This window comes from Haplochromis burtoni, unplaced genomic scaffold (genome assembly GCF_018398535.1).
Source record: "Haplochromis burtoni strain Fernald_Lab_line unplaced genomic scaffold, NCSU_Asbu1 Contig_257, whole genome shotgun sequence".
In the NCBI taxonomy this organism is placed as follows: domain Eukaryota; kingdom Metazoa; phylum Chordata; class Actinopteri; order Cichliformes; family Cichlidae; genus Haplochromis; species Haplochromis burtoni.
In genome coordinates, this window is record NW_024582618.1 from 888,489 (window position 1) to 900,591 (window position 12,103).

The 12,103-nt window shown below is 40.8% G+C and overlaps 1 protein-coding gene across 1 annotated transcript in view; it reads right to left on the reverse strand.

Annotated features, from left to right (window-relative positions):
- cpped1 (calcineurin-like phosphoesterase domain containing 1) overlaps positions 1 to 12,103 on the reverse strand; it is a gene marked incomplete at its 5' end in the record, with an annotated part of 55,647 nt that overhangs the window by 38,327 nt on the left and 5,217 nt on the right. Inside the window, 3 exon segments of the mRNA XM_042227365.1 lie at positions 1,428 to 1,560; positions 1,678 to 1,809; positions 4,057 to 4,229. Coding sequence (XP_042083299.1) covers positions 1,428 to 1,560; positions 1,678 to 1,809; positions 4,057 to 4,229 — 438 coding nt within the window.

Sequence of the window (12,103 nt, forward strand, 5' to 3'; positions counted from 1 at the left end):
TGTCGAACTCCACAGAAGATAAAAATGTATAAAAACAAAAAGACAAGTTGATGTCAAGATCCAGGGGTTTTTAGATGGTTTTTTAGGCAAACGCACAGGACCTGCCAAGCTGTGTGTCTGCACCCTAGCAGCCATCTTGTTCTCCAATCTGGAAAACCAGATTTTTTCGGGGGTTTTTTAAGATCAGACACATATCTATAGTTCATCTTTCTTATACAACAATCTGACTTCAGATTGATTATTGAAAATACCCCTTGACACCCCTGACCTGAAAAATTCTCAGACAGCGCATTCATCTGAAGAAGGGAAAAAGGCTTATACTCATGATAAGAGTATAGATAAGAGTCAGAGGAAACATGGATACTGAGTATTCCTTACCTTGCTCTAATAAAGGAGTATCACACATCGCACTTAAGCGCCTGAGAAAATCATACCATATATTTAAAAATCAGCACGTCTGCACGTCTGTTGTCAGTATGAATCTACGTGCTCGTAGTTCATGGAGCGCTTGCTCTGTATGTGGCCCGTGTTTATAATTGCTAGCAGGGCACAAGAGTGCGGGTAAGAAAAAGGGCACCAGCTCATTCTACAGCAATACCCTCCTGCTCATGATAAGAAAAAGCTTGTAGAGACTGCCCTTTAAAATTTTAAGCAGTGTTGCCCTGGAGGAGAGATCAATTATGAGAGAGAAGGGTCATCAGACCAAGACGGGCCAACATGGTTAAATATGTGCAGAAATAATGGATGGATAATGAAATTAAAACCATCCACCGTCTGTCACCTTGATGCATGATTGAAAAGCTCGGCACTGAGTGGTGGCTGCTGTCAGTCAGCAGCGCAAAGCCGGCTGACGCACCTTCGCTGAGATTCTGCCTAAAGACGTGTTGTCCTTGAGGGAGGGTTATTTTTTTCTTTTTTGCCCACTACTTTTGTATCGTTCTCTTATAAGCTTACAACAATGGATTGATTAAGGATTTATTCTCCTTATAGGAAGTGAATGGAATAATTAATTCAATTATGTCTGCATTGTGTGTGTGTGTGTGTGCGCGCCAACAGCTCTTCCTGAGGCTGCTGGATAATGACATATTAATCCTCTGGGCTGGGATCTTAACTGTGCTTCAGTGAGATATGCTTAAAATGAACAGGTTTAATAGGAATAGCAGCTAAGGCGTATTAAGACAAGAAACTTAAGACCACTCACATTGGCCTAAATCCATTATTCTAAAAGAAAAGAAAAGAACAAATAATAATGCTCTTATTTCAGAGCTGTGGAAGCCAGAGATGCTTGACATTTAAGATAGTAAAATTGATTTATCTATTCTGCGACTTCTAATTCTAACCAAATGCACAAACCTGAACTAGGCTGCCAATTTTTAACGAGAGGAAATCAGAAAACCCCCATAATTTTCTGTATTCTGGTCTCCTACCTGCTTTCTTGAACCTGTCCAGCAGGTTTTGCCTGACTGTCCTCTGCAGGTTGAAGTAGTCATCCTCTTCATCAGGACTCTTTAGGTACAGGGGAATGTGCTGAAATATCAGGATGTGTTTGGGTTTAGGTTCCTAAACGGAGACAGATGTGAGCGATGATTACATCACAAGATCTCTAAAGACAGAAATTCAAATGATGTGCCCACATGCTTAAAAAGGCTCAATCACGCTGGGGTCATGCCATCCTACCGTAGAAGAGGAGGAGGATGCTCTGCTCAGCTGCGCCTCCAGCCAGGCCTCCTGAGCCTCCCTCAGCTCAGGGCAGGCCGAGGCGTCGAAGAACAGCTGGGAGTTCAGAACCAGGCAGAGAACTCCGCCCACCTGAGACGGCAAAAGTGTGAGAAAAAGAAAACAAGAGAGGAAAACAACAACTTGAATTATTTCCCATTTCATCTGCCGTCCCTACACCCAATTTAATATTATATTCCTATAGATTATCCAAACCTAACTGCTGAAAATAAAAATGTTGGTGAATGCGGTGTGGCAAAAACACTCCAACCATGCAGAATTTTAGCAAAATACCTCTGGCATTAGAGCAGGGCGATATGGCCAAAAATATTTATCACGATATATATTTGAAAATTTGCGATAACGATATAACTGACGATATAATTGATGCGAGACAAAATACAACTCCACAACATTACTAGCGCAAAAAGACAACCTATCATTTATTTTCACTTAAACAAGAAGCTGGTTTTTATGTACATTAAAGCTTTATAAAAATGTAACAGTGCAAATGCAAATTCCTTGCTGAAAGTTTAACCAAAAGGCATTTCCAGTAGAAATGGGCTGACATATCCTGAGCATAACCATGTATAATATCCACTGAAGTTAAAAAGAGGTGCTTTGCAACATTAAACTGCAGTGTGCAGTACGTATTTTTCGGACCATAAGGTGCACGGGATTATAAGGCACATTAAGCGAAACAAAGCAGTCAGATAAATCAAACTTTATTAAACTCATTCTTCTTGCTTCCTCCACTTCTGTACCATTGATTCATTAATGTTGAATTCTCTGGCAGCTGCTCTATTCCCATGTTGTTGCAGTATATTAATGACTAACCTCGTATTGTGGATGGATTATCTCAGTTGTTCTCCTGACTGAAGTTTGGTCCGTTTACAGCATCCTGCCATGCGATTGCATTTGTCTCTAACTATCAGGAACCTTAACGTTAACTTTTATAAGTGGAAAAGTGTTAGTGTTCGTCCTCCAGCTTCACTGTTTATGTTATGCTAACATAGCTGTGTCGCTAGCGATCACGTAGCACATCAATTATATACCAGCTAGCCCAACTTCAGTAACCCTACAAACGTCACTGCTGTTTAGTTTCCTGTCTTCATTTATGTTGGAAGTGATAGCAGAGCTGTACGTTTGATTTTTTTCAGAAATCTCTCAGTCAGAACATGCAATATCATGCTTAGGTAACTAGCGAAACTAGCGAGCTAACTTCCGCTAGCTTCCTGCTAACTTCTAACTCCGTTAAATGTAATAACTTTTGTTTTCATGGATGCCTGGAAGTTAAACTTCATAGTTACACCTGGTAAAGCAGCAATGCTGATCGTTTTATTAAAGATGAAAGAATTTAGACAGTTTTTAACTCTCAGTGATGCTGCAGTGTTCGTTTGACCTGAAGCATACGGAGTTTAGGACCCAGATTACTCCCAGATTTAAGAGCATCTTAGTCCGACGGCCGCTTGCATGTTCTGCAAAAAAATGTGCTTTGTCGTGTATCTGACGGACAAACACCAAACCAGTTCCACATCACTGAAGTTGCACCATTTTTACAAACCAATTCTGGTTCATCTGTTTCACTCAACAATCGGCCATGTGCGTATGAAAACAAAGGCACTGCGCATGCGCGTTTTACTCATGTTCTATCGCGATATTTCATTTTCCTATCGTTGCCTAACATTATACCGGTATTACCGTGAACGGTATAATATGGCCCAGCCCTATCTGGCATGCATTTTAAACTACATGTATAAAACTCATTAGCCATGTCACAAATTGCAAGGCCTTTAAGGAACCATATACTGTCCATATACTATGCATTCTGGTCTTATGTTTGCCCTTTGCAGGCCTAATCTAAAAAAACTTTGCAATCCTAATTAGTAATCCTTTTAAGTTTACCAACTGTGTGCCCATGGCACCACATCAAAGTTTGTTATGTTACCAAGAAACAGTTGCTATAACTGAAATATGCATCGTCACAAAGCTCCCTTGTACAACTTCTGGTAAAAGAGGTCCAAATGGCCACCATAAAAACTGGACCACACCGTGATATACATATATTTTTTAACTGCAATATCAAAGTACAGGGAAGTCTAATGCCCAAAAGTAGTCTAAATGACATTAGCCATACATTGTATACATGCTGAGGAAAATAGAACCAAAACATATTTAATGTCACACACCAAAACAGGTGCAGGGTTTTTGGTCCTTTGCTATTCTTAATCCTGTGAGAGCAGAGATGGTGTTCGCAGGTACCCGTCATTATAATATTCCATTCATCCTACAACCACTGCTACAGGCTGCTACTACTAATTATGGTTTGTGTCTGCTTACCCAGAAGCTGAAATAGTCATCCCCCCACTCCCTGCAATACTGCTCCACTGTGCTGGGAGTGGGGGTGTTACCCAGGTCATGGTTTCCACTGACAAACACCAGAGGAATGGAGGGATCAGTCCCCTTCAAGGCTGCCTTCAGATCTTTCTCCTGACCTTCTCTAAAGGGTGTACCTAAAGGAAGAATAACAGAAAACCTATTGTCAACATGGCATGTGTTAATGTCACACATATGATTAAAGGTAACATAAAACCAAACAATTTACGACCTGGACCTAAAAAACAGATGTTTGATTAAGAAAAGCATTCTACTGTATGCGGGTGGAAATGAGCCAAAGACAGCCTAAAAGTGTGAATGAGGACAACGTGAGAGTGAGAGAGAGATTATATGGATGATGATGAGAGCGCTCAAAGGATGATGAATGCTCAGTACAGCGCGACTTCATATCACCATGGTTACTGACATGATTAGTGGTGTTCTGGCGGTATCCTCTCGGTCCACATGTTGCAGGCAACAGCTGTGTAGACCGCTTTCCAGATTCAGGTTTGTGAAGACATACGAGGCTATTTGCTTTAAATACACCTCCCCCCCTCAAAAATTTTAAAAATGCTATAAGCCTGGAGTTCACAAAAAGGGTAAACATCCAAAAATGGGTAATGTTCTGAGCCAAATTAATTCAATCCCAGAGTGTATAAAGGGCAGAGAATGGGTGACTCTCAAATCTATTTATAACTTTGAATTTATATCAAACAAACCCATCAGCCCCTGCTCTTGTGTTATCCCCGGTCCTCTCTCTCTCTTCCCTCTCATATTTCTTTTCATTTTTATTCATCTGAGTAATTATTTTACTGGCCTAGTTTTGGAGCAAATCTTTCCTCGGATATTTAGATAGGGCTCATTACATAAGAGCCTTTCCCCAAAGAACATCTTATTCGTGACAGTGGGAGAAAGTGTAGAGTTTAAGAAACATTAAAAGGGAAAACATGGACTGACGTTTATACAACGCTCTTCCAATCTTACTGACCACTTAAGGTGCTTTGTAGACTGCAAGTCACATATCGACTTAATCTACGCAACAAAAGCACGTTATCTACCCTCAACTACGGCTAATTTAGAGCTAATTAACCAAACATTAATATTTTCAGACTGTTTGAGGAGGTATTCAGAAAGGTGCCAGCCAGAGTTTGGACCATACGCTGTGAGGCAACAGTACTGCCACTGGACCACCATGCATCCTGGAGCTGTCACTTGGTACTCCTCTGCAGGTAAAGCTTCCAGACGTAAAATATCTAATACAGTCGTTGTTCTTGTTGTTCATGATCATGGAGTGAATAGTCCTTTTGGTTGGGCCCACTTTCATAACATCATTATAGTACCACTAGTAATACTTTCAGTTTTCTTTTCTTTTTGCGGACATGGTACTATTGACCGTGTAGTCAAATTACTTCTGAACTACTGAACAGCAACACCATGTCGCTGTGGATGAGTGCAGGTGGAGAGTTTGACATTTATTTGGAATTTAATGCTAAACTGAGTCCAAATTCAACTGTAGCCCACTGAGCTTCCTTGTAAGTATGCTAGATTTTTATTCAATGTTACTCACCAAAACAAATGAGTTGTTAGTTTTGCTCCAAGATAGAATTTAATTGCCATCCTATAAGATATTCCACAACTATCACGAAAACAAGCAAAAAATTTAATTTGTGCGAAACACAAATGACATCAAAATAATTTAGTTCTGCATGAATAAAACTGCCTTACAAATTATCAATAAGTAGATAAGTGGTTTTTCTCTGATGCCAGCACAAACTCAAACTTGCTTTTTTCGTTCCCTGTTGACCTGATATTTTCAAGTATAATCCTGATGAAAGGAAATGACAGCTGAAGCCACAACAAAGCGGATTAATTATTTCACAATCACAATATTTGACCGCTGCCACAATTACATACAAACAAAGGCCGTCTCACTAATGAAGTTTAGATGAAAAACCGGGGGCGCAAAGATTGTTAGGCAACTGTTCCAGCTGATAGCACTCTCTGCAACTTTGCTGGTACAGACAGATTACAGTACCTGATTTTCTTCGTTTATTTACAAGTTTTAATTTGCATGAGGTCATTTTCTTTAGGATGGGTGAATGAGAATCAGTCTACTGTATATTTTGGCACCATGAATATGCCCCTTAGGATGGTACCTGACCTTGTCAGCTGCTCCAGTGGATTTGCTCAGTGGAATAGCAAAACATGTTTATGCTTGACATCGCCTAAATGTGAATACATAATAGGTAATCAAGGGAGATTCCACATTAGATACAATTGATCTTTCATCTGTGTGTGTGTGTTGATGTTACATAGTCTTATCTTCGATTACAAATGCCAAAAAACAGTTAGGACGCTTTACAAAATGTAAATAAAAACAATGTCATTCACAATAGATTATTCACAACACATCCAATGCAACTACATATTTAATCCGTGACATATCCTAATATAAGAAAAAGTGCAATTTCAACAGCAAGTCTCAGTTTTGCTACGTGACAAAGAAATGCTGCTGTAATAAATGAAAGAAATCTGTCAGCATGTCTTTTTGGGATTAAATTGTAGAAGATAAAAGGTGTAAATTTACAGAACAGGTTTTACCGTCAGAGATGCAAGCTTTTTATCTGAATGCTAATAGCAAGTCAGCTAGTCTCTCTTCTCTTAGACCAGAAGACGCGGTGTCCATGCTTTCCAGTTATCCGCTTTGCCTCGGTCCATTTTAAATGAGTTTGGATCTAGTCAAGACAGCAGTGTTTCTGGATCATTTTCACATAAAGCTTCTTCTTTGTATGATACAGCCTTAACCTGCATTTGTTGATGTTGCAGGAAACTGCTCACTGACTGAGCCTGCGCACAAGATCACGGGAATACACTTCTGATTTTCGACCCTGTCAATTATGCAGAGATTTCTCCAGATTTTCAGAATCATTTGATGGCATTATGCTCTGTTGATGATGAGAGATTTCCTTCATTTGTAGATTCAGTTTTTCTCCAAAGTGGTGAACCTCTGCCCATGTTTACTTCAGAAAATCTGAGATGCTCTTTTTTTATACTCGATCATATGCTGACATGTTAACAGTTAAACCAATTAACTGTAAAATGTTCCTCCAGCTGTTCCTTTTTAGCAGCACTTACTTTTCCAGTCTTTTATTGCTCCTGTCCCAATGTTTTTCAGACGACTTGCTATTATTGATATTTTTCATGAAGCAGTAAAATGACTCAGTTTAACCATTTGACATGTTTTCTATGTTCTACTGTGAATAAAATCTGCATTTGTGAGATTTGCAAATCATTCCATTTTGTTGTTATTTACATCTTGCGCAGTGTCCCAACATTTCTGGGACTGAGGTTCTATCGAGCACTTGAACAGGCTTGAAAATGTAAAACAACTGATAAAGTTTGTACAGCTAACTTTATAATTGAGTACTACTTCAAGTTTCCACCGCTGTTTTGGATTTATTCGACACTCGCGTTTGTCTGGAAACCTCATCTGTCATGCACGGTAGCAGATGCGAGAGTCGAAATCGAAAAAACGCACAGATTTATGAGGTGGTGCAGAAATGGAGGCTTTTTCCAAATATGTTGTAAAACATCCAGTGTCTCTGTGAGACTGGAGAGAACGACAACAATAGTCGATAGATGTTGACGTCCTCTGCCCTTTGAGATTGACTGTCACGCTGTGCTCGACTACTCTATGCAACGTTCACACTTATCAAATGTACTGGATTTTGGGCTCAACAACAGCATCTAGCCACACTTACGTTTCTCCTGATAAATAAATGTGAATAAATAGCACTGGTTGCAACACACAGTGGCAGGGACGCTGTGCTGCCTTCTGCTTCCTCACACCACCACCTGCCTGCCCTCAATTACAGCCATCTGCTGACATAGTACAAGCATGAATCAACAATCTCTGTGACACAGCTCGAACCAATCCTCATCCAAGCCCCATCTGCATTTAAGATATCTTGCTCCAGCTAACAGTGATGTGTTGTGTGAGTGACTGCAGTAAGATAAGAGGCCCAGTGAAACAACTGCAGCTCGTTTGGATGAAGATGTGTTGCTGCACTTGAAAGGAAATTATTTTTAAGTCACAGATGGGTTTTTTCTGTCTGTAGCAGCAAACAGGAACAACCACTGTGTCCTTCAATAGACCACAATCTCTCTCTCGGTTATTTAGTGTAAATCTTAATTTAGAATTATCTGGTTACATTAGCCGTGCATTACGTTCTTCTTCACTTCCCTTTTTAATGGCACTATATGTAATTTGCCCAAATGGACGCATAAAATATGAAAGAAGTGGTTAAAGCAGATGTGTTGTGCATCACTAAATGAAATAAATGATAAGGATTTTTCATATATAAGAAATAGCGAAAAATTCCATTTCATACAAACATTTTTAATGCCAGCATTGTCTTGCCCTACTTTCCTCCCTGCAATATGCAGCACATGTAGGGTATACGCAAATAAAAACACAATGCTGCTCTCCACTCCCCGTGGGGCTCTAACTGAAAGGCCTTGTTCACTTAATGAGATTGCAACACTGATTCTCAAAACCTGACAGGAGACTTTGGCAGGTTCTCATTGAGCCTGTCCAACACTGTAAGCACTTCTCTCAATTTCCTTTAAAGACTGGCTGTCGAAGCTGCACTGAGTCCTCAGTGCCTGGGGTCTTGCTGTTGTATACATTTTCTACACTTGAACAACTGTATTTTGTGGCCTCTATATTTGTGACTAACTCAAGCGTGCATCGACATGTTGTGCTTGTGCTGATGTGGCACTGGTGTTTGGCAAGATCTTAGTGAAGATGTTATATTAAATACCTCATACAATCTCACAAACGCAAAATGAGGTAAATAGTGTTTTCTACAGTTGCCCAAGTACATATTGGCAACTGATACATCTGCCCTGTACAAACTATACTGTACTAATACTAGTCGACAGCCCCCTTAAATTTACACTCACAGGCTGATTTATTAGGTACACTTTGTTAGTACTGGATTGGACCAGTAAGGAAAGCCTTAATGCTTCGTGGCATAGATTCAACAAGGTTGCTGCAGATTTGTTGGTTGCGCATCCACAAATTACATCCCAAAGGTCCTTTATTGGACTGAGATTTGGTGACCGTGAAGGCCATCCGTTTACAATGCCATGTTAAAGTAACTCGTTTCAGAAAAACTAAGCTTTGTGACATGGAATATTACCCTGCTGGAAACAACCATCAGAAGATGGGTACACTGTGGTCATAAAGGAAATCATGACCTTATTGTGTCTACATGCCTAAATGCATCGAGTTGTTTCCATGTCATTAGCTAATTAGATATTTGCATTTACAGGTGTTCCCAATAAAGTGGTTGTGAGGGTATTTTGAAAGTTTAGCTGCTGGTAACCAAGCTAACATTCAGCTGCCTCTCCAGAGCATCTCTTGTTCCACCATTGAAAGCATCATGGATGGGACTCTAACTAAGCAGGCATGGACTGCTGCTTGTGATAATAGATCTGCTTCAAGCTGCAACACGACTCGGGTGGAGAACAGCTTCATAAGCAGGACAAATAGCTGCAGTCCAGAACCATGAAGCATAAGTAAAGGTTTTTTGAGAAGCAGCCACGGTGAGTATTTTTATACCATTAATTATGGCTGAGAAGAAATTCACAGAAAAACACTTTAAACTCCAAAACTTGTGAACTATCATCTGAAACATGCTGCGATTTCTTTGCTAAAGATAACCTCAAGAATTAATTTTCTACAGTTTCAATCATTTTTAAGCCTGCACTGGTTAAAGGTAACATTGTCTCTTCACTTTTTCTCTGTGCATTACAATTAGTGTGATTAGTTTGTTCTTCCAAAAGCGCAGACTCATCAATACTAGTGACCTTACCTAATGCTGCCTTACCAAAAAAGATGAAGAAATGTAAAGCTTGTAACTGAATTCAACAGGTGGGATCACTGATGGACGTGTCTGAAATGAATTTCTTTGAAAGGGCAGCAGGCCTAAAAGTTATAAGATAGTATTAGGGACTGAGTGGAGCTCTCTGTCACCCAAAAAGCAGTCCCAGATCTGATTAAGACAACATTATGCCTGAAAAGAAGCAGCCAATGCAAAAACACAAAAGTGTTTATCGCTGTTCCGACCTTCAGGCCCAGAGGATGTGGCTCACGGAAAGAATGTCTAGACTACTATATTTAATCACACTGCTACCATAATTTGCACTCGGATAAGGCACCAAAACCCTGTTTTTTTTTTTTATTCTTTGGAGTCAATCAACTGGTGATTGAAATCAGCCAGATTCCACTTGATCCACTGTGAGGTCAGACTTTTACCAAAAAACAGAATAAACTAACAATTAAATCACCCAAGAAAACTGCAGTTAGTACACCTTTAGTCTCCACAAATACAGAGAGAGGACAGGGAAGTTCCAAGGCAACCTCTCCTTCACCTTTCCGAGTTTTGCACACAGGCGTGTACATGCGTACTTAAACATTTCTCCCTGCTGTATTATGCGTAACATCCTTCAAGAACCCCCAGAGACACAGCTTGAATCCTTTGTAGTGCTCATTAGGAGAGTGTCAAGTCCAGCATGTTTCTCTAATCTAATCAGCTCTATATCTGGCTCCCCCACCCCCACCACCTCCCTTTGCTGCCCCCACCCCCTCCTACTCTTTATCCTCTTCATTTGTCAGCTTTGAAAGTAAGTGAGAGAAAGACACGGGAAAGTGAAATTAAGCGAGGGAGAGGCGGCAACGGCAGACAGAAAATTAGGTGAGATTGAAAGAAGTCCTTGAGAAGAGAAAGCATCTCTTGGGGGTTTAGTTGGGATTGTGGAGGAGAGGAGACAGGGAATTAGAATCAAGGAACGTGCTATCAGTAAAGGTCTGGATGACATGATGAAGTTAGATGAGACACTTTCTACAACTTTTCGTTTTGGGGAATGGGTCGCTCCTTGTGGACCACTGCGATGAGACGCAAACAAATCCGTCAGTCTGCCCAAGTCTTTGATAAGGAAGATCATTTGTTATACCAAGACATCACCACTTAGCCCGCAGTTTTCCTACAGTATAAATTTAAACCTGAAACTGACACTTACACCCACACGCATACATTTCTTCCCTAACAATTACAAGACAGGACCTTTACACCCTCAACACACAGTTAATTCACATAGATGCTTCACACAGATTCATCAGAGGCAAGAATTAATCAGCATGTTTGCGTAAGTGTCAGACTTGCAAATGAAGGTTGTCAAAATAGGGTATGAGGCATGTTACCGCAGCGGTTTACTAAAGAGAGCAGACAGATAATAGAGGAAAGAGACCGAAAAGAAAAAGACACTGTGAGGAGCAACGGCGAAGAGAGATGAAATCTGTAGGAGCAGAAATACAGTTGCCAATTTCCCGTCGCCGACAGGCAGCGGTGTTGACAATGCCGGTTGACAGCCAGCTTCCCCTGGCCGCCACACATTCATTCTGTATTGTAAATAAACAGTTTAAGGGGAAATGTCAGCCGAGAGACGGAAGGAGCAGCTTCGGCTATAATACCTATTTCCCTCCTTCCTACCAATGCGGCGGCCCAGTTGCCAGCCGAGTGACAGACATGGCGAGTAATGAGGATGGCACGCACAACCTGCTCTGCTGGTGCTGACAGTAACAGCAGCTGACGCCGCGGCGTTTAAAGGTCCCTGAGGTCTTTAGGTTTAAACCTGATGCTTACACTATTTACTGTACAACGACATGCGAAGTAGATCACGCTTTGACCTCCAAATGCGACTGATCATAAGGGGAGATGGCAGGAACATGGAGACGAGTGTGTGTGTGTCGGGGGGGTAACTGATGTGGACATGTTTTTGGTTTAAATGGTGCAGTCATGGGGATAATAAGGAGACTTGGATGCCTACAGCCAGACTCAGCTAGATGATAGTGGGAGACAGCTCCGGGAGGGTTCATGACTGTGGCTGTGCAGCTAAAATTGGTGGTCATTACGACCCAGAAAAAGAAAAAAGAAAAAAAAGACGG